This window comes from Ostrinia nubilalis, chromosome 14 (genome assembly GCF_963855985.1).
Source record: "Ostrinia nubilalis chromosome 14, ilOstNubi1.1, whole genome shotgun sequence".
Taxonomy (NCBI): Eukaryota; Metazoa; Arthropoda; class Insecta; order Lepidoptera; family Crambidae; genus Ostrinia; species Ostrinia nubilalis.
The window spans coordinates 13,838,079-13,862,901 of NC_087101.1; the positions used below are offsets into that span (position 1 = coordinate 13,838,079).

General features: G+C 35.2%; 2 protein-coding genes across 2 annotated transcripts in view; one reads left to right on the top strand and one right to left on the bottom strand.

Moving 5' to 3' along the window:
• LOC135078228 (protein sprint) overlaps positions 1–24,823 on the bottom strand; it is a 290,396-nt gene that overhangs the window by 227,664 nt on the left and 37,909 nt on the right. The window lies entirely within an intron of this gene.
• LOC135078203 (uncharacterized) lies at positions 15,647–17,932 on the top strand. The gene is made up of 2 exons (XM_063972790.1): positions 15,647–15,754; positions 16,060–17,932. The coding sequence occupies exons 1-2, from the start codon at positions 15,736–15,738 to the stop codon at positions 17,844–17,846; spliced, it is 1,806 nt and encodes a 601-aa protein (XP_063828860.1). The 5' UTR covers positions 15,647–15,735; the 3' UTR covers positions 17,847–17,932.

A 24,823-nucleotide genomic window follows, 5' to 3' on the forward strand; every position in this document is an offset into this window, starting at 1 on the left:
GACCTTTTTGCGACACGACTTGCTATGAGATATAGCAAATACTGCCACAGAGATGCGACAAATTTTTCAAATAAAAAAAACGAAATAACTGTTTGATGAGTGGCAAGTGGCTGACCACATCTGACAAAAACTGATAGAAGAGTAAATACCTTATCTAATAGACCACGTATCTAAAAATGTAGTATAGGATGCTCCCTGCTCAATGAACTGATGACCTTAAGATAATAGTGGCAGTAGATAGACGGAAAAAGTTGCCAAAAAGTTTGTGGCGTTTAACGTAAGCGACCATCAGTGCAGTGCCTGGAATGTTTCGATGTAGAGTCAAATAGGTAAAGAATATATTTATCAAGTGACAATGAAGTTTATTTTACATTTTAACTAGAATATTCAGTGAATCATGCTGGAAATGATTTTCAGACTAATCGCAGTTCACAAAACAAGGAGCACACTGGACGACAATCACGGTGACTAGACGACTATTCTTGTCAATTTCATATATTAGCTTGTCGTCGCGGAGCCACGACGACTATACATATAGGCGAGAATATACGTCTAGTCGCCGCGACTGTCGCCCAATGTACGCAGTCGCTTAATAAGTCGCATCTCTACGGCGCTGGCTCCCGTATCCCGGCGGTCACGATTGCGCGCTATAAAAGGGAACGTCCAGATAACTTTATTCCGCATAATGCCATCCCTTTGAAAAGGAAAGCCTGGCAACATTTTTGAGATCGTCCCTTTAAAGGCCCACTTTTTATTTGGAGAGGCTCAAAGGATGCCGCGTATGCTCCTATTTGGGCATTGATCAGGACAAAAAGATCCACAGAGTTCTGGGTACGGATTCAAAAGGAGGGGAGGTCTGACCATTTAAGAGAGGGCACGTCAACAAACATGATTGTCATTACTTTTGTAGTTTAATGACTTGGAATAATGTTAATCAATATTATTGATAGTCATAGATTTTTAATAAACCACTACGTGACTGTAGTGTTCTTTGAGATATCATAGTTATTTACTCTAAAGTTACCACTATAGACCCTGTTAGGCACCACAAAAGTAGAGCAAAGAAATGTAGGTGATACAAACAAAAATATTTTTACCGGACCACTAGTTCCTGAGATAAGTGCGTTTAAAAAACAAACAAAAAACACTCCAGCCTTATTGGCGATGCAAAGACTATCCGCACGCTTCTAGTGGCGAAATTTAGAAGCTGTCTAAGAACGACACTGTGTTTGTTTATTTGTTGAGGTTATGTTTAGATTATTCAGATGGATTACGATTATATACGGAAACCTGTTGCTAATAAAAGCAGAAATACGAAATATTGTTGCGTTCCTCAATGTAGTACTTACGGAGATACGGGAATAAGTTTTCATTTATTCCCAAAAGACAAAATTAAAGTATTGATTAGAATCGATTCATTTCATATCACTTTGCATTACACACTATTTGTAAGCTAGAGGTATTATTTCCAAGTCAGATCTAAAACTGGCTTTGATACGTGGGCGACCGTACCTAGACTGGTGTAATTAAACACGGTTCAGATATCACAGAGATGGCGCCACCAGTCATATCTAGTCATCAGAACCCATAAATAGACTGATCAACATGCTAAAAGATTTCTTCACTGCAGGTATACACTTCTTATACAACTCATAGAAGTACATATACTGATGTTACGAGTAGGTAGGGTATGTACTATTAACTACTAGTAATTTGTTCCTTGTTTGGGGCAGAAAAGTTGTCGAGTGGCAACCACGGGCCGGACGACGTAGCGTGGGCAGGCCTCCTACTAGTTGGACCGACGATCTGGTGAAGGTCGCTGGAAGAACCTGGATGCAGGCAGCGCAGGACCGGACGTTATGGAAAGCCTTGGGGGAGACCTTTGTCCAGCAGTGGACGTCATTTGGCTGAAACGAACGAACGATTTTGTTCCTAGTGAGAAACGAAAGGGGATGGGGTCATGATTTACCGAAGCACCAAATGTAATCAATAGGTCCATTATAAACGAAAAAATAGTGACCAACCAACTATCTCTGAATGAAATAAAGCAAACAGTCGATCTATTTACTACTACTGTCTAGCTCTACTTGCTTCTATCGACCGATTCGATAGATAAATCAATGTAGAAAAATACACTCATTGATATATTATCTTTTAAAATATTTCAATGAGTCACTACGAATAAGAATAATATTCACCCCATAATAAACTGACCTTGGTATGTGAAGGTATGGAATGTGTGATTCATTGTAAAATGTTTTAAATCAATAAATAATTCCTATGAGAATATTATAAGCATAATATTTTTTATTGATCGAAGTGCACTCTACAGATGAAAGAAGATTTCAACTTAGATTTAAATTTAATAGGGTGATGATAGTTATACGAAAAATACCAATTTTTAATTTTATTTACATGCATATTTTACTTCAGACTATGTCTATTGTCATGTTATTTCATAGAAAAGATGACCTCATAGTTTGTCTGCGACATACATCTGCATTCTTTTGAAGGCCAAACAGACGCCTACCTGTTATGCTAATGTGTTACATATTCATTATGCCATAACGCCGACCGTCTGTGTTTACCTTTTTCCACATAAATTATTAATTTGAAAAACCTTAAAGGTATGCAAAAAGTTAATTTGAGAGATATGTTTTATTGGTATCTCGCGTCGTCGTGAGAATGTGTGTTTTTTCATGTCATCATTTATTTTTAACTGATTTATAAAAAGAAGGAGGTTCTCAATTCGACTGTTCTTTTTTTAGGTAAACATGTGAGGTACGTGTACCTATGTATAATCTACAAATACATAAATGTTGAGAACAACCAGACCAATACAAAAAGAAAAATTTGTATTATGTGAAGATCAAGCCCACGACTTTTGGCGCAGTAAATTAAATACGCGAACCACTAAGCCATAACTTCATAAGGGCGCCAATAATTAAAAACATACAAAAGAAAGTAAAAATCAATAACGTGAATAACAAAACGATACAGAAAATGTGAACGTAGTAAACAAAATACAAGTAGCAACAACTCCCGAAATCGCTCAGTCATCGCACTGTTTGTTTTACATTATTTTCAATACTCAATAAAGCACATGCAGTGTCGACATAAAAGGGTTAATCGAGGTCTGATCACAATGAACAGCAGGTCTACTCCGAAACAGCGTTTACGTGCTTTCGGCTCTATCTGTTCTCGTCGCTCATACCGGCTTCTCGTTTGTGTAAGAGGGATAGAAACATTCGAAATTTTGGAAAACGATTTTGGGGTCCGCAGATCCGCAGATCCGCAGGACAATTTATCAGCCAACCGGCCATGCGTGCAGCCCTCCCAATTGAAACAATAGCCCTTTCAGTAGCTGTCCGGAACTGCTGTTGCGCTGCGACGTACGCAAAGGTGTATAACGTTGGGAGATTGGTGGAAAACAATGTGGATTCAAATTCATCACAATACCTACATGGAAGATCCGTCGGATGTCAGCAACTTTAGTTTGTTTACGGATCTCCTCATTCCTGATTCGATCTTGTAAAGAAACACCGAGAACGCTCTCCATACGCTCTGCAACTTTGAGCTTCTTTAAAGGTTCATAAAGGTCTGTCTATTACGTGCGAGCGATAAGGATGGGTAGCTTGGGGTCATTAGACAAAATTCTACGTGTTTGCAGTCCAGGCTTTAGCAGGAAGGCGCTGGACGCAGGCTGTTACTAACCGGTTAATCTGGAAATCATTGGAGGCGCATTGGATATTCAGCAGTGTACTGTGGCTAAAATGATGATGATAACATGGACGTAATAACATTCAAACAAATATTTTTGCAATGATCTGTATTCCGAGCATTTTTTATGCAATCAAAGTAACTAAGTAATGTACCTATGTACAGACGACAACAAAAACATAAGTGTCTCACGTAGTGGTAATAGGTGCGGTTTTTCAACAATCTGATGTGCTGTCGACTGTACATCTCACAGCAGACCAATAAAGCCGACAATTCGACGTTAGTGAACTAACGGCAAAACATGCCAAACAAACGAAAACTCTGCCACGTGTGTTTAGACGATACGATTTTAGGTGAAATATATATCTGTAGGCCTAAGATGCGCGCCGTGATAACTTTTATCGACGTCAAAATGTATGGGCAAAATCGATAAAATGGCGTGATAACCGCTTATCGCGGCGTGCATCTTAGGCCTACAGGCTATAATAAACTATTTCTCTATCGACAAGAAAACTGAAGCCATTGCGCAAAATATCACGGGGATTTATATCAACCTACCACTACTAAGGTTGAGGGCACAAGTACGCGCGGCAGGTCGCCCATGCGCTGGACTGATCAGATCAAAACCGCACTCAATGGTCCACTCCACGAGTGCACAAGAAAGGCTGCAGTGCGGGAGGAATGGCGACGGATTGTGAGACTTGCCACTGGACCTGGTGTGACGACAACGACCACTCTGGCAAGAGTATAGCGACGAAGAAGTGACCACTATTATGGGCTCTAGCTAGACATTCTAGATTTAACATCGACAATTTACTTACATTCAACATTGCCACTAACTTAATCATCTCAGCTTCAATCTTAACACGTGTACAGAATACCAAATTTTTGTACGTTCCTAAGTCCTGGCGACAATTTGTTTCAAAGTTTAAACGATCATCTGCATCTACATTCTATGCTATAAAATCGTTCTATGTAAATCCCCTTTAGGTATACTGTATACAACGCGTAAACAATTAATTATTACTTACATGGAGCGGGAAGTAATATAGCGTTTTCGCGTTATCGGAACAAAACAAATAATCGGGGTTGAGCACACAACTTTGGACACGGAACGATGTATGGGACTTGTTTTGGGGCGATTAGAAAATAAGTTACACAGTTTCTTAATCATTCGTGCTGTAAACATAGTATTAAGGTATATTGTACTATGGTTTGACTTATGGAAACACTGCAATCAGATTTAATTTGATAAATTGTAATGCAAAGATAAATCCATTAATATCATACAGTTGATGATTTTTAATCTAAATTATTTCTGATTTCACGTAATATCTTGCATTTATCTCAGTTTCATAATTATGAGGTTCACTGCTGGACAAAAGCCTGGAATTCAAACTGAAACTGGAACTGAAGCCACGATAGCCGAACGGTGAAGGGGTCGGACTAGCCGACTCGTGATCCGGGGAACGCGGGTTCGTCCCCGCCGCCGCTCGACTATTGTGGTCAGCTCACTCGTGATACAAGCATATTTAGCTTAGTACGAGGGGCTAACGGGACTATTAGTAGTTTGTGTAATAACAATTACCTACTAATAATAATCTTTAAAAAAAACCGGCCAAGTGCGAGTCGGACTCGCGCACCGAGGGTTCCGTACAAACCTGCAAGGTTTACAAAGTTCGTTCATTACGACAATCGAGTCATAACTATGTTTTTTTTTTTCACGGGTTAAAGGCAATTAGATCTAAGTATTTGATATGAATTTCAACTTGATAGCTCTACGCGTTCATGAGGAAAAAAGTAATAAGTTTATATTTATTAAAAAATATATATTTTGTAATGTAACTAAAAATTTAAGGTTTTCGGAATTTTTCCTTTATGTGTGCTATAAAACGTTGCTTTATGCCAAATTTCAAGATTCTAGGTCGACTGGAAGTACCCTTTAGGTTTTGATTCCCTTGCGAGTACTTGCGAGTTTCAAAATATGCAGCTTAAATTGCTGTTTCTTTTGATTGCGTTAACATAGAAGTTTGATTTTGTTACAGCTTAAAGGTATTATAGACCTGAGTATTTGGTATGAATTTCAATTTAATACCTCTACGCGTTTATGAGGAAATGGGTAGTAAGTTTAAAATTATTAAAAAAATATATATTATGTGATGTAACTAAAAATTTATGGTTTTCGTAATTTTTCCTTTATCTATGCTATAAGACGTTGCTTCGTACCAAATTTCAAGATTCTGAGTTAACGGGAAGCACCCTGTAGGTTTTGATTCCCTTGCAAGTGTCGAAAATTTGCGGCATAAACGGCTGTATCTTTTGATTACGTTGGCTTAGAAGTTTGATTTTTTCACAGCTTCAAGGGACAGTAGACCTGAGTAATTGATATAAATTTCAGCTTCATACCTCCACGCGTTCCTGAGAAAAAGGGTCTTGACAGACGGACGGACGGACAACAAAGTGATCCTATAAGGGTTCCGTTTTTTCCTTTTGAGGTACGGAACCCTAAAAACCACCACAACCGGTCCTGCACTACTCGCATCCAGGTGCTTCCCGCAACCAGATCATCGGTCCACCTAGTAGTAGTTACGTAATATATTTTAAATAGGTTCAAAAATAGTAGACCTTTGAAATGCCTAACCATGAAATAACCTTCATAATGGAGCTTTCTAAGCTCCAAGTTTGTGTTTTTTAAAACCTGGTCCCCATTTGCAGCACTACAAAAACCTTAACGCATACATTCTTCAAACAAACTGCGAAGTAAAACAAAGCAAATAGCAGTGATTCCTGCCTTCTGTGTGATTAATATCCACGACAATCGTCTCGGACACGTGACGGACGCGCACCGGAGGGACTGCCTAGGGCTTGCACATACGAGTTGTAGAAGATAAGCTATAACATTAATGTTTTTAGTATCTGTGTCAGTTTACAATAATAATGTTTTGCTTTTTCGTCTGTTTTACAACTCAACATGTAATTTTGAATGCTGTCATCTTGTCCTGAATTAAGCACAATGTAAAAGGAAAATCCTGAAAGGGTAGTTGGCTGACACCACTTTTTAATGACTGAAACCATTTAATATGTTAATTAACATGCTTTTTATGAGCTACCAAAACACCTATAAAGGTATGGTAATAAAGCCACTATTACATTTTATAATGACAAAGAAACTTAACAAAATCTACATTGGATCGAACATTAATTGAGCATTTATTAGGGCTAGAATGAAGTTTTCCTGATATTTTTGTGTAAGTAAGCAGTAACTAAACCATTATTTTCAGTGTATATTATTTTGTATTGATTTTGATTTAAATAAATAATTATGTAACAAGCAATCAACGACACTTTTTCGTCAACTCGATTGACCATTTTATAGTGACAAAGAAACTCATAATCTAAATCTAAATTTGATCGTAAACTAATTGAGTATTAAGGGCTCTATTCTTCTTGCCTTAGAATTGATTTATTGGTACTCAATCATTTTAAAAAGTTTATTTATATACAAACTAGTTGGCAACCTTGTGAGGTTTCAGTATGAATAAAGCATAAGGCAGGTCGGCCGCCCCACCGGCCCTCGCTTCAGTTTTCTCACTGTGTATTGCATAGGCAGGACTCTGAAAACTTTCTTCTGTTCGCTTGCCTAATTTGTACAGTTGTAACAAATCTAACTAATAGAGAAAGACTTGACCCCTCGTAAAGAGCTTTACAGTTATATTAATTAAAAAAATAATGTTTACTCCCGACTTTGGTTGAACGCGCTAATCTCAGGAACTACTGGTCCGATTTAAAAAAAAATGTTTGTGTTAGTTAGCCCATTTATTGAGAAAGGCTTTAGGAAATATAAAATACACAGCCTATAGGGGCGGAGCAGTAAAGAAAAATGTTGCAAAAACGGGAAATATTATTCAAACTATTTTCACGCGTACGAAGTCGCTAATTAAACAGCTACTCGTAGTTAAAACATTTTACGTCCTGCTTTACCTCCGCATAATAATATGCCATTTACACCCTTTTGGGCTGCGAAACCATTTCCATCGGAGGTACGCGATTAATTTGCATTTACACGAATATGCTCGTAGCCACTTACCACGATCTCATTGTTCACTACATCATGGCGCATTAAAGTTATGTTGAATTAATTATGCGTCCGCATTAAGGATCCAATTAGTGTGTGATGTTGGGGGATTCGGAATGTAGATTTGGGAGGGATTCTGTAACAGAAAGTGAATTTTGTAACGCGTTAATACCATGTCAGAGTTGGCGGGTTACTCAATTTTTATACGATACGAAAAATTTTGTGCATGGACAATGGACATGCGCTAATGATAGTTCTCTTTGTGTCATTTTGCTGTAGGAAATTTATCATTAAAAGTAGGTCACAAATGAAATTCCTCGACTGTAAAAGCTTTGCTTATTTTAAGACTAGATGGGATTATAGAAATTTCAAGGATATTCATATTTTTTTTACTTATTTATTGAATTTTCTTAAGGTTCAGCCAAACCAACGCGATCACACGCGATCAGCCGGCGTGCAGCGATGGCGATCAGACTTAAATGCATTAATTTGGCCGAACCTTTAGAATCAGTTTACTAACTTAAAATCACTCTTATTCCCTAATAAATAAAATGTAGGCGTAATAACGTAGTCACCTACGCATTACCATTACCACCCTTAGAGCTACAATCGTCTTCACACTCTGCTAATTAAATTCGCTAATGGCACAAATTATAAGCTTCTGTTTTCAAAGACGAACAACACATTCCAAACCCAACTCCTTCGATTTACCCGGCAAAATTCCAGGTCCCTGATCCACTGGCTCACTCAAATAGTTTCACGAGGGTGGACGACCTTAAAGTAGTAGGTTTTCCAAGTATTTAAGTTATTTAGGGACGTAGTAAATCTTAATCGGTGGGAAGTTTGGACCAATGACTCGTAAATACTGTCCGCAAATAAATCACGAGTAGGGATGTGGGTGTTCGTATCGATAAATCGAGAAAGGTGGACCGACGACCTCATAAAGGTAGCAGGAAGGCGCTGGATGCAGGCCGCCACCAACCGGCCACTGTGGAAATCATTGGGGGACGCATGTTCAGCAGTGGACGTCATATGGCTGAAATGATGATGTTGATGATGATGAAATCGAGAAATCAAAGCCAGTTTGTAGATATTCCAATCTGTAGCTGTTTTGAGTGAAAAATCATTTTCCAAGGTGTAACAATGTAAAAAAATATTTTCGAAACAAAAACAACAAAACAAATAACAAAATGCCATAAAATAAATTCCCTGCCCAAGCCAATTGCTGCAACTTAGTTAAAACTAGCGGCCGCCCGCGACTTCGTACGCCTGGATCCCGTTTTACCCCCTTCATCTATCTTACGCGGTTTAGATTTTTTCATACAAGTTTTTTCCCGCTAACTCCCGTTCCCGTGGGAATTTCGGAAATTCCTTGTTGTAACTAAGCTTTAAGTTTATTAAGGTACCTACATGCCAAATTTCAAGCGTCTAACTTAAGCGGTTTAGATTTTTCATACAAAAGGATTTTCCCGCTAATTCCCGTTCCCGTGGGAATTTCAGGAATATCTTGTTGTAACTAAGCTTTAAGTTTACTAAGGTATCTACATACCAAATTTCAAGCGTCTAACTTAAGCGGTTTAGATTTTTCATACAAAAGGATTTTCCCGCTAATTCCTGTTCCCGTGGGAATTCCTAAGCATACTATAACCTGCCCAGGAGTATGAAGAATAATTGTACCAAGTTTCGTTAAAATCCGTCGAGTAGTTTTTGTTTCTATAAGGAACATACAGACAGACAGACAGACAAAAATTTTACTGATTGCATTTTTGGCATCAGTATCGATCACTAATCACCCCCTGATAGTTATTTTGAAAATATATTTCATGTACAGAATTGACCTCTCTACAGATTTATTATAGGTATAGATGAGTCAATTACTGTGATAAAAAGATTTTGTTTTTATTTGGGTTGGTCCCATATTTTTTTTTTCTTATTTGAGTACCAGAATCAACCCCTTTTGTGGCGTAAGGTCTTAAGGCGCTCTAGATATAAAGAGCTTTAAATTTTATGAAAAACTTTAAACACACATTCTTCCAAATGAATAAGTTACTCTCAGAATTATATAATTTTGATCAATATTTTTTAGCTTTTCCCATTAGGAATAGCATTTTTATTAGTACATATCGACAATAACTTCCCATGCCTTGCAATGTTCGACTAGTGGCTATATTTTATTGGAACTTACAATGGCTTTAAAAGCATTTTAGTTGTTGCCCTTAGCCATAATATTTTTTTATTTTCTTTAACCTTTAAATACCTATCTACACTTAAATCAAAGTAGCTTTTGCCCACGGCTTTGTCCGCGTGAAATTTAGCTTGTCACATATCGTTATAAATTAAAGCCTATTATGTTATTCTGATGTTTACTTTAACCTATAATACTGTAAAGTTTCATCAAAATCCGTTCAGTAGTTTTTGCGTGAAAGAGTAACAAACATACATATGTACATACAACTTTTGCATTTGTGTTATTAGTAGGAAGTAAGATTTTGCAGTTTTTTGGCGTCTCTACAGGGTGTTAGGTAAATGGGTATATGAGCCGACACTAGCCCATGTTAACATGCACATATAAATGGTATGGTGAAGTCAGAAATTTGATATCATCATTTTATTTTTTTTAAATTTCATCCAAAATAAATTTTATAAAATCGGATTTGTATGAAAATTAAAATAATCAAAATGAAGATATCAAACTGACTTCACCATACCATTTATATGCCCATGTTAACATGGGCTAGTGTCGGCTCATATACCTATTTACCTAACACCCTGTATTCTGTCATGTCTCTTGTCAAACACATTACCAAAATACACTCTTTTATACATTCTCAGGCTTTCCACGTTCTAATTTAAGTTAAGCAAAATGATTGTCATCTGCAAAACATAAGCACAATGGAAACTCAAGGGATCGTGTACGGTACGAGTGAAGTTTCTAACTTTTCAATTAATTAAAGCAACAAGAACGACATGACTCGGGCTTTTGGCACAGCCCAAGGAAAGCAGACAGGCAAAGTTACTAATGCCCGTATTCACAAACGATGTTTGCTTGAATGAAGCAGAAAATCGAACGCACAACCTTGAATAGAGCTCTGTGATTGGTTCGTGTGGCACGCGTGCGTCCACGCGCATTGTGATAATAGTTGATGTTTGTGAATACGGGCATAAAATAGTGATGGCTTAGACTGGGTTGCACTTGCACCATCTTACTTTAACTTTGACAATAGTCAAAAATCTGTCAAACTCCATACAAAAACCACCGGCTGTCGATAAAGTTGCGGTAAAAGTTAAGTGGTGCAACTCAGCCTTAAAGTATACGAGGGGTGTTCAGAAAGTAATGAGACTGGGATAATATTTCTAGCCATCACAAAAATCTGAAAAAAAAATGAGCAGGTAGTTTAATTCTTCACTAGAAAATGGTAAAAATTTTATTTATTTATTTATTTCCATACACATTATCACTATCTTTACAGGTACTTAAAATCTAATGCGATAGCATACTTAATCTAGGTAGGCTTAATAATAACTTAAAAACTAACCATACAGTATCTATTTACATTTTATTATAATGAATTTAAGTTCACCATTGCGTTTAAGAATTAGACATTCATCTGACCACGACCAGTTTGATGATTTTTTTGACTCTTCATATAGGCCTAAAAAGGATACCGCCTCGACATTTCATCAAATATAAGGTCCCTGAACTGCTTTTTAAAACGAAAAAAGAGCTATTAACGTAGCTGAGAGTCTGATCTAGAGAATATGATGGGTTTTTGAGCATTTTGAATCACAATTTTCTGACAAAGGCTGTGAACGGGTGCGTTAACCACAGAAAACAATGTCTTTCTGACTGGTTGCGCTCAGATGAATGTAATTCTTAAACGTAATCGTGAACTTAAATGAATTTTTCACCAGTTTCTAGTGACGAATTAAGCTACCTGCCTAATTTTTTTCCGATTTTTGTGATGGCTAGACATATCCCATTCTCATTACTTTTTGAACACCCCTCGTACTTACGAGCAAAAGTATGGAATCACCCCGTTGTGTTTTGTTCCCAGCAAACTTAAGAACTTAAATTACTATGATACATTATAATACATATAGTATACTATAGTATCAATTTAAAGTTTTTAATATTACATGCCTTTAAATGGTGTGGGTTGAAGCAGAAATAAATTAAATGAAGTGTTTATTTATATTACGTTTTAATACGTGGTACGTACGTTATATAATGAAGCCGTGGGCAAAAACTATATTAAAATATGTTTAAGTCTCTGTTAATATTTTTATTGGGGGCATCAAACATACAGAATTTCTGTTTTATTTGGGCTATGTTTTTGTTAAACAAGTCGAGTCGAGATGAATTTTGTTCTTGTATTGTGCCCTCGCGTTGTCACGAGTTTGCTTTTGAAGGAAAATTGAATGGGACCTTGTAACTAAGAACAGACTTACTTTAAGAGATCTGTCAGAAAATATCCAGATATTGCCAAAATGCAACAACAACAAAATGCAACAATATTTAACCTTTGCAAGTATACGGATATATGACTTTTCAAAAAACCTAAACTACTTTTTAATCAAATTTATTTTGAAAAAAATAAGGTGAAATAATAGTTTACCCAGTCGTACCAAACCCATTACTGTTAATCAATAAATAAGGTCTATGAATAGAATATCTATTTGTGACATAATGTGGAAAAATACACGGTAACAAAACAAGTACCTAAATACTAAACTTTATTAAGTTTGGTATTCCAAGGAAAATTATTTTCTCGGACTTCTTTTAAACGCTAAACCAAGCAATAAACAAAATAATATCAAAACTGCATACGATTTTTTTCCTGTAATAAACTAAAAAAATATACTTTATATCAGAGTGACGCGTTATTTAATATCTCTTTCTCCGGCAGGGGGCTCTTTAATTGAGAGCATAAATCATATCGAAGAAAGATATGAACATGGTAGCCTCACATGAGGCAGTGAATCTTGGTTGCTCGGCGAACCCGTAAGAGTATTACAGAGTGAATTGTACGAAACTATGAGGATATTTGGAACTGATATAACCTAGAAGCTTTTCTATCAGAGCAGTATTTCATTAAGGTAGAGCCAAAGGCATCTAAATATATAAAAGGAGAAACTGACTGACTGACTGACATATCAACGCACAGCCTAAACGGCTAAACGTAGGCACTTGAAATTTGGAATGGACGAAGCTTAGGTACCGTAGAGGTGCAATAAGAAAGGAATTCCCGAAATTCCCACGGGAACGGGAATTAGCGGGAAAATCCTTTTGTACGAAAAATCTAAACCGCTTAAGTTAGACGCTTGAAATTTGGCATGCAAGTACCTTAGTAATATCTTATTACATCTTTTCTTTATAATATTATACTGTACTTACACTTAAAATTTATACGCGCACTATTATTATTATTATTTATGTATGTATATTATGCAGTATAGGTTAGTGTCCGTGACTCGCACTCGGCATGGGGCACACTGAAAACCAGCGTCGGGGGCCACGGCATATGCTGAGTGGGGTCCCATTGCGATGGACATCGCTGTGCGACAGGGTGGCACTGCTCAGTTTACTTTCACTTTCATTGTAATAGTATGTTTTATGTCACCTATGTCTTATTTGCTTTTTTTCTATTATTTACATCTTTTGTCTTCTGTGATTTCCATGGCAATAAATGTTTCTTTCTTTCTTAAACTTAAAGCTTAGTTACAACAGGATTTTGCAAAATTCCCACGGGAACGGGAGTTAGCGGGAAAAAACATTTGTATGGAAAAATCTAAACCGCGTAAGATAGATGAAGGGGGTAAAACGGGATCCACGCGTATGAAGTCGACGATAACATAAAATATCAAAGAAATAATCAACATACAACCGGAGGCTGTTCTTCTGGATAGTTCCCAACAAGTTTAATCTTGGAGCTAAGTATAATGTGTGTTATTATTTACCAGCTTCTGCCCGCGGCTTCACCTGCGTGAAATTTAGTTTGTCACACATCGTCATAAATTATAGCCTACATATAGGCTTATAAACAATAATACTGTAAAGTTTCATCAAAATCCGTTCAGTACTTTTTGCGTGAAAGAGTAACAAACATCCAGACATCCAGACATTCAGACTTTCGCATTTATAATATTAGGTATAAGTAGGATCTTCGGGGTAATCATTGCACCACTGAATTGAAGTATAGAGCTTGAGACCCAGGGAAAAATCCCTTTTATATGTTTATCCCTTTTTTTAAAAGAAGGACACGGTATGATTTTTGGAAAAAAAATGTATGAAAACTGCAGGAAAAACGCCGGTGGCGTTCGTGGTTTTGGCCGGTGGCCCGTGTGCGGCGACCCTTAACCAATTTCAGTCCTCGGAAATTCTCAGTGTGACGTCACTCGTAAAATCCCTAAAACAGCAGGTGATCCCGTCATAGAACCCGTGTTAATATTTAAACAGCAAATGCAGGGGGCATACGAATGTTGGGGCACACCGGGCAATTTGTGAGTGCTCTCCGATAGGGTTTATTACGTAAGTCTGTGTGCCTGGGGTGCAAAGAGGCATTTTAATACTACCTAACATCTATACTAATATTATAAAGCTGAAGAGTTTGTTTGTTTGTTTGTTTACTTGAACGCGCTAATCTCCGGAACTACTGGTCCGATTTGAAAAATTCTTTCAGTGTTAGATAGCCCAATTATCGAGGAAGGCTATAGACTATACAACATCACGCTATGATCAATAGGAGCAGAGCAATAATGAAAAATGTTGCGAGAACTGGTTTTTTACGCGTACGAAGTCGCGGGCACAGCTAGTTATCAAATATTTTGGAAAGCGTCGGAAAATACAAAATAAATATTTAAGATATGAAGTTTTTCAATTTCCACAATTGTTTACAATAACATTTTTAAGTTACAAGACTCACAAGGCTAGTCTTAAAATATAAAAAGTGCTTTTGGTATGGTAACAAGCACGTAACATGCCTTTATGAATTCTTTATGTCAGGCAAAAATAAAAATATTAAAATTAAATGCACCTCGATCTCTATGATTCTTACGAGTATTATCGTCATGTATTTGATAAAACTCTACGATTGTCGATGGCCAAGAAAGTACCTTAATACTTAACAGATAAGATAGGTAATCTATCGCACTGAGTCACTGATAGAATTCCTTGTAATGAAGTCGCCAGCACATCACCCTTTTGTTTTGTCACACAGTTTTGTTGCGAAATAGCACCTTATTGCAACTACTTAAAAACGCTCAGCGACAACCTTGATGTGCAGCCATCGTACAGTCCTTAACAAAATCATAACAAAAATATCCTTTTTTAATATTATAAATGTCAAAGGGACGGATTACAGATATTTGTCAGAGTACTTTCACGCAAACGGATTTTGATGAAATACATATTATACTCGTAGTTATGATAACTAAATACAGGAGAGATTTGTATTTTTCTGTTTGTAAAGAATAACTAACTACCTAAGCAATTTGCAAAATTCTTTCTTTCACCGTTAGAATCCGTCTGATGAACTAGGCATATGAAATGTTTGTTAAATAACGGACAAATTAATAATTAAAATATTGTCATCTAGCCTTTTCTTTGTGTCTTTAAAAGAGTTAGAGCTCATCAAAAACATGGCCATATTTATGATTATGTATTACTAGCTTTTGCCCGCGGCGTCAAATTTGGTTTGTCATAAATTTTAGCTCATATGTTATTATTTCAATAAAAAAGACGTATATGTACCTACTAAAAAATAATTTTCAGAACATGTATCGAACTGTACCAGATTAATAAAACACTTAGATAACCAGCTATAAATGCTTGAATCTGCTATTTTTCAGTGATATTCGATGAAATAAACTACACAAGAATTCACTTGTACGTACTTACTCGTACTTGCAATTTTAGTGATATTATTTTAACGTGAACAACAATGGGCTCCACAGTTCAAAGTAAGTGATTATACTTTTCTAAATGCGAAGTTCTGTAACAAATATTTTTTAGGACAATTAAGTATTCAGTTTTATAAAAAAAGTGTCAAGAAAATTTATAAATTACGCACTAAGTAGGACATGCATATTTTTTCTGCGAGTTAACCTGCGACTTTAAGCGAATTATTATGACTTTTTAGATACAGTAATTATGTCCTTATTTAGCAGTTGACATGTTTATCCAATAATTTTCTTTCTAAATAAAATAATATTTATTTTTGTTTTTTCAAACAAACCTTCATAACTTTTAACTGTTCTATTTTCAGATACAAATTATTGGCACTGCTACATTTGTGAATTGGATATACCAGCATCACATATTGAAGAGCATAATGAAAGTTGGAAACATAGTATGTATGTATCGATATGTCAAGAATCACTAAAAAGGCTGAACAACCATATTACCGTAAGAAACAGCGATTTATCGCATTGCAAGGAAAGTACGAATATCACAGACTTTTGTGCCAACTGCTCTGTAATAGTTGAGAATAACGATCACAAAGCATCAAGAAACCACAACCAATCGAAAACAAAAGATGTGCTGATGGAAAATCTTTTTAAATTGTACGTTAGTTCCTCCAACTTCAACGAAAAATTCCTCAACGAATTAAAAAATACCATAACAAAACTGGTGACACTACTTAGCACAGAATCTGAGCGAACTATTTCTGATAGGAAATATAAAACAACAGAACCACTTAATAATGGAATCACGTACGATAAATATATAAAACCTAGTATCTCGGAAGCAGACACTCAAACAAACAGTAATACTTTTAATAATAGCGAATGTATTATAGAAGTACAATCACCAAACAACGATAAAAAGGTAAATATTGTTGATAATAATGATTGTAATAAACATGACCATTTGCTGAAATTAAAAGTAGAAAAAACAATAAGTGAGAACCGTATAGTACACGACCAATTATTGCAAAAGTCTGAAAAATCATCAAAATTCGACTGCAAAATTTGCTGTATTGAAATAGAGGATAACCCAAAAATGATTGAAACACATATAAAATCCTCCGAACATATCTTCCTATTTCATAATCTTTTCGGCGACCGCTTAAAATGTATTGTCTGCAATATCCACCATGTGACACCAAAGTGCGAATTATTACATATCAATTCTAATAAACAATCAATAGAACCCGCTGCAGTAACAAAGAAAAATGATGACTATGAAAAAGTCGTCAACCGTTTGTGTAATGACAATATTAGAAAAACTTTTGCTAAACTTTATAAAAACGAAAAGGTAGATAATAATTTAGAAGCAGATATACAAAGTTCTAAAGCCAGTATTAATTCCCCAATCATAGGATGGGATGAAGATGGTGAAAGTGTAGATGGTAAAGACATGATAATTAATAATATTTCGAAATTTTATAAAGACGAAAACGCAGAGGATAATTTAGAAAAAAATATTCAAAGTTCTAAAGCCATTGTTAATATTCCAAAATTAAGATGGGATGAGGATGGTGAAAATGTAACTGGTATAGATATGGTATTGCCAGAAGTATTAAATGATAGTATTTCTGGCAATACCAGTTGTTCAGATAAATACTATTTTGATTCTGAACGCAAAATGTCTAATAAGAACCGTAAAAAAAAGGTTAATAAAGCCATACACAGTAAAAAAAAGAAACGATCAAAAAAAAATAAAAGTAACCATCAAACCGAGGAGCCTCCAGATCCTTTGATGGACATTGATTTAGTAAAAAAGGGCCCAAATATAATCTACTGTAAACTATGTAGAATAACTGTTTCAAATAAACCAGGACATGATTCGAGACATTTTAAAGGCAATTTACACTCAACTGAGCGTCATTTTTTCTTAACACGAAACAAAATAACTGCCTCCCATTTCTATGAAAATTATGGTTATCTTCACTGCGGTTGGTGTAACATACATTTTTACGAAGGGTTTATACACGAACATGTTTTAAGTGAATCTCATACAACACACATCCAAGAATTAATTGAATATGAAAATAAAAGACTGGAATACTATACGAGAGAAGCAGAACACCAAAAAATCCTGTGTGTGTAATATGCAATGATGGAAAAAAAATCTTTAAAGGTCTAGGGATTATAAATTTACACTTTACTCATATGCACCATCTTAATAATCATAAGGCTCTTTTGTTTAATAATGAAATTGAATTATTTGACAACTCTTTGTTTTGTAACGTTTGTAACATCGCTATAGAAGACTTTCACGATATTATCCATATCAATGATGAATCGCACAAAAGAAATTTAGATGAGTTTAATAATGTATTAAACAGCGATGATACCGATGAAGAACATATTGAAGTCTATTATTATAATAAAAATTTACAAAGAGAACAAAATATTGAATAGGTAGGTAACGAGTACCTACTAAACATTCGAGGCTTAATTTTAGGAGGCATTTATGGAGATATCACATCAAATAAAAAGCATAGTGATAATTTTTTAAGTAACTAAAACATTCTATTTAGCCGGCTAATACACGCCCAATCATAAACATAACGTAGACGCACTTGAAATGTGTTATTGAGTGTATTATAAAAAAATAAATTACCATACACTCGCTGACCAACATCAGCTTAGAAGAAAATCGATCGTTTAATCATCTGCTATCTGCGTTCCGTTTTGTGTTGGAGTCAATTCTCAACTTTGAAGTCCTTCGCCCTAATAGCAATATATTTATTTATTTATTTAATTGTTTGGAAAACAAACAGCATTTTATAACACAGAGTTACTAATTTAACTTTACATTTGCCGATTACACAAAAAGAGAAAGAATATGGAAATACGGAACAAATGCCACTACATCGAATTGCCAAAGGCACCAAAACGTCCACCGAAATCTGCACACAATGCGTGACACTTGGCAATAACGAATCAATTGCAGAAAGGTGTCCCTACAAGTCGCATTGTTGACTTTCTATCATTACGGTAGCTAGCGTGAATTATAAACGTTAGATTACATGACACTTATATCTCTCGTCTCTTCCCACTTCTATGCTTTCGCGCGATCAAGTCATAATTCATTCACACTTTTTTTGTCTTTCGATTCTTATTTTTAAGCAAAATCACAATTAATCACTTCTACGAGAGCGAGACATAATATTTAGTAATTGAAAAGTGTTTATTTAATAAAAGTATTTTCATTTTCATTCACTTTTAATTAGTTATTTATATTTTGGGTCTACTTTTTGATTTTCTTTGATGTTTATGTAACAAACTTTAATTTATGTAAGATTTTATAATTATAGGTATATAATATTAGCTCTTTTATGTACTACCTACGTATGTACAAGCTGTTAATTAAAAATAATAATTCTAGTGTTTTGTTTGCAAATAAATTGATTAAAAAGATGATGTGTTTTATTGTTATTAAAATCTTACTTTAAATCAATTTTAACATTTTTATATCGTCGGTTATATTATTCTGGACTATGATATCCATAAACTAGTTGAGAACGTCTTATTTTAACAATAATTCTATTAGCGATCTTTATTTCATAATCGTGGTCTTACATACGCGAACTTAGCGTGTCGCGTAGCGAAAACTTTTGACTGTGAGACCTTTGTCTAAGCCTGCAGGTGTTATGTCGGTGATATTGAGCCATTACTCAAAGACCACGAGTGTTAACCATATTTGATATTTACGACCAGTGAGTTAGTGGGAAAATATACTGCAGAATATTTTGGCATCGGCCCACGTGGTTTATTAAGTGCGAGAAGGTATCGGTTCTATTAAAAAGGGAAAATGGTTTTTAAACTCGAATGTGATAAAATAACTACATATTATGTACTTGAGAGTTCGGGTAATATGGCTAGCGTTACTGAATTCAGATTTTTAGCTAAAAATAAGGAGACGAGAACAAGAATTTTGTTTGTATTTATAAACGGAATAATATGATGATTTTTTAACTGTTCTTGTTTTTTTTTTTTTTTCATTTTCTTTTTTATTTAAAAAAAGTAAGTTATTTAATTCATAAAGCGTATATTTATCTGGAAATTATTTATTTTGGCCTTTCGTTCAAACGTTTTATTTTGAGACTTTTGAGTCCAAACCAAATATTTGAGGAGTCAGGCACAAAGCCAAGGGTCTTGTTTGGACTTCAGTAACCGAGTTATGATTGGGGCAACCCTGCGAGTAAGCCTATACATTATTTATCAAGAGGCACCCCTGGTTTTGCACACGTGTTCTGCGCAGTATAACAAAGCACAGCGAAGGCAGAATGGCAACACTACGAGAATAAATACAAAATCTATTTACATAAAGGTACATGTGCTTTAACTGCTAGAGGTTACTGCAGCTAACTGACACATTCTAGAAACCTTTTTTTGCCGCAATGACAAGTAGGTACCTTTGTCCATAAAAATAATTAGTTGTAAGTAGTAAGAGGTAATTACTCGTATAATATGATAAGTTGGAATGATATACTTCTATAGGGTAAAAGTAGACAACACAACATTAGGTATTATTCCTATCGTAACAAAGACGTGTTGCGAATTTTTTAGCTACTTTGGGTGTCACGAAGTATTTGATGATAAAAAAATATCTAGGCATAATTGGTTCCAACTTAACAATTATTAGGTGGAAAAGCTCACAAAAAAGACCGCAACAATAACTTAATAAACGAAGACACCTAACCAAAAGCCTTCTGATTACTACTTACTACGAGTAAAAGCGCGTCCGAAAGCGTTCTCACTCTTCTCACAAAGCGTCCGAGCTTAATTCAATTTACCACCACTAGGGGCGCTTGTAATGCAATTTGATTGAGCCACTTATGGGCTCTTTATCTTTCATTACGAGATTCCTCAGCACATTTTTTTCTTTACAGCCCTGAATCGAATTGGAGCGAGTAATCGGAAGAATTCGTAGCGCGTATTTCTTTGATGTAAGCTTAATTTTAGATAAAGAACGTAACGCCTTCTTGTATTTGGATCGAAAAGCAATTATTATCGCCATTTTTTAGAAATTGGAATACCTACTATAAAGTCGGATTCTTTAGAAATTTCCCTATATGTAAACAAATATGGCCAACTGACATTAAAACATTTTTAATCTGTGCCCTAGTGAGGCGACAAAACCTCTCGTTAATCGCGGATTGAAATTATTGTAGTACTTACGTACCTATAGAAAGAATTTATAATACTTTATAAAGCAATGCATTAAACAATTAGTAGTACATTCAATGAAGAAAAAATACATTGTTGATTAAGACCCTATTGAAATCTATTTAAATGCAATCAGTAATAAAAATGATTGAATAATTGAAATAAAATCGATTAAATTTACCGACTATTGTCTATGACTTACAGGTTACAACACTGATGTGTCAGAGACAACATGGAGATAACAAATAATTTTAAACTTCAAGTCAATTTGACAAGTCTCACAAATTTTCATCGTCCACATATTTTGCTAAAATAATTTGTTTAAAGATTGATTCCAAACTTGTATAATCGTGAGAATAAAGTTGGTTTCATGGGCTTGTGAAATAATGTGTATGATATTATGAACACGTAAGTGATTATGGTGTAATTGTGTGCAGAAGTGTTTGTTTACATATAAGGAAATTTCTAAAGAATTTAGGTATAGAATAGTTATGTATATTTACAAATCAAACATAAAAAACTCAACCTGTGGAAATTATTTTGTCCTGCTAGCAATAAGAAAAGAGCATAAATAAGACAATTTAAGTGTACGAATATTGCTTTGTTCGAGATTAGATAGCGCTGTAAATAATTTTTATTTAAAAATACAGGGTGTCCCAAAGTAAGTCAAGTCAAGTCCAAACCCAGTGGTAGAGCATTACCTACTAGGGCAGTAGGGCTACACGAATCACTACTATACATAGGGGTGATTCGGGTAGACTTAATGATGCTCTACTTCTGGGTTAGAACTCTCTTTAAAAAAACTGGCAACCACCAACTTTTTCTATAAAAATCATCATCATTTATTTCAGCCATAGGACGTGTCCACTGCTGTACATAGGCCAATGCCCAATGATTTCCACAATGGTCGGTTGGTGGCGGCCTGCATTCAGCGCTTTCCTGCTACTTTTATGTTGTCGTCGGTCCAACCTTGTGGGTGGGGGAGGCGTCCTACGCTATGCTGTGGAAGCTATTGGCCTGTATCTCCCCTGATGGTAAGTGATGATCAGGCCGAAGGTGGAAGCGAGCATCACCCGTGGTCTCCTAGTATATTTATATACTAGCGGCCGCCCGCGACTTCGTACGCGTGGATCCCGTTTCACCCGCTTAGGGGTGGAGTTTTGTAAAATCCTTTCTTAGCGAATGCCTACGTCATAACATCTACCTGCATGCCTTTCAGCCCGATCCGTCCAGTGGTTTGGGCTGTGCGTTGATAGATCACTATGTCAGTCAGTCAGTCACTTTGAGTTTTATATATTTAGATGTAGACTTAAAAAGGAATTTCCAAGTTTCAATCAGATGTGAAAACGATTTAAAAATGAAAAAAGGGCGTTTATGTTTTTTACAAAACTTTGCGACACTCGAGTAAACGGGGTTGGATAACAATAGGGGGTTATGGTTTTACGCCGCCTTCGGAGATTAAAAAAGTTTCGCGTTTAACGACCTGAGTGCAGTTTAGATTTTGTTTACAGTTTTTTTTTAATGGGTTTTACTGTACAGACATAAAAGACTTTTGAAATGATTTAATGTGTAAAAAGTGAACGCTACCTAAACTCTGATTTTTAATTCGACGGAATTTTGACATTTCAGAAGTGTTGTCAACATTGAAACATTCCCATTATGAATGGAGAGCATTTTCACAAATTAAAAAATAATCCTTTCTTGAATTTAAGGTTTCACTTGAAAAACTAAGGCTTAAAAATGTACTGGTCATTTCAAAATGGTTATTTGAATTTTTATTACCATATTTTTGAAGTTACAAAAAAAAATTGGGAAATTATTTTTCTATTACTGGACTCCCTGGCCAATAATCCATGGGTTACAAACCTTTTTTATGAAAATCCTTTTGTTAATAAAATCTTAGGTTCATAAAATAACCAATTTAACAAGATGCCAATTTTATAATCCAAGTTGATTATGACGACGATAATGATGATTGATGATCAATACATATTTTCGTAAATGATAATATGTTGTTTTACTGTGTTAAAAACACGTTTTTTTCTATTTAAACTCTAAAATGTACATAATAATTAGTGTACATTGAATTGACACAACAAACAATAGTTCATTCTTGTAAGTTGTACTTGATGAAATTTCATTTCTTAATATTTATTAATAATTCAAAGCAAAAAGGCTTATTACATCTGAATTGTCAAAAAATGACAGCTGTCAGAATTCCGTCGAATTAAAAATCGGACTATAGACTAGTACCTGCAGCCTAAGTACAAAGAACAGTAAATAGTAATTCATTTTTTTTTTACATTTCTTGAATTGATTGTTGACACTAAACTAAAATTCGGAATCTATAAATCTTAGATAACACAAAAGTGTATTTTTAATTAAAAAAAATACTTTTTTTTGTTGTTTCTAGCTGATTATGTAGGAGAAAATATAAAATTAAAATTATATTAATCAATAAACATTTAGTAGAAGAAAACAGAGAACTTGTATGTAAATCTTTCTGCACATGAGTAATATGAAAATGTTTCTGTCAAAAACTAAATGTATTAAATTCATCCACCATAGCATGTAATTAGCGTAAGACTGTAAATCCGTTTTTTGTAAATCCTTCTTGCTTAAATAAAGATTTATTTATTTATTTAATTAATTAAAATGGTAACGATAAAAGTTTAATATTTTATTTATATTTTGTTTCTTTACCGAACTGGTCTCGTATCTCTCATTAAGTACAAGTTAAAACTTAATGCAATAATAACTATTATTATGTTTTTTTTTTTTCAATAATATATGTAATGTAATGTATACTATGAATGTCCTAAATGGTTGCTGTTGGTGTACCTTTATTAATAAATAAATAAATATTATTACCTCATACTTAACTAGGAACAAAATTCAATGTGATAAATTGATCAGTCCCAAGCTCACTGAATATTCTAGCGCGTCTGCGGTCGGGCGCAACCGCATCGAAACGGGTGCAGCAATCAGCCGCCATTGTTCGGTGCTCATTAATATCTCTATGTCGAGAAGGTTGAGGACAATTTCATTTCGTGGGATCTGTTCCAGGTAGGACACGCTACTGAGAATTTTGCATGCTAATTTTCAAGATTAGTTCAAATTGTTTGTCCGAAATATTTAAAAAAATGTTTTATAGTCTTCACTATGAAGAGAAAAAGAGGGACATTACTGTCGGGACTTCTTGGCGGGAATCTGAAGCGTCATGCTAGCGGTTTTGTTTAATTTCCTCAAATTCGTGTTTGGGCGACTATTAATGTGTAATAATGGTGGATTATTAACCATTAAGTGTTCGTGAACGTGCATGAGTGTGGGCGAGTGAAGCAAAACAGTGCATCGTGATTCTTCTGGTTTTCTCAAGTTGTCCATAGGAGGTCTCAGTAAAGCACCACAACTTTACTGAGTCTCAAAGGGTGGGAAGGGGTATCATCTATCATCCTTCATTATATCATTACTTGATCTCATTTTGTAACTCGTATCCGTATCACATAAATACTTGAAAATGGCACAAATCAAGTCGACCTCGACGTGTATTGCCAACATCATCAAAAAAGAAGAAGAAGAAGACATTACTGTCACAGTGACAAAAGTCCCCGTGCGCGCGCGCCGTTACCGAATTGTGACGTATTAAGTAGCTTGAGACAAAATAATGGCTGTTAAACAGGGACTATTTAGGAGCTGCGAAATAAATCAGTTTTATGTTACAGATAAATTAAAATTGCTATCAGAGACTTTATCAGGAGCCGGTGAAATTGTCCAGCCTCTCATTGGTAAGCTGACGCCATGTTGACGCGCCGTGACGCACTTGTTTGCATCATAAAACAAGGTAAACCAAAAAAGCCAAGCAATTTTGACGTTGTAAGGAGGTTGTCATTAAATCTAGTAACGAAAGTT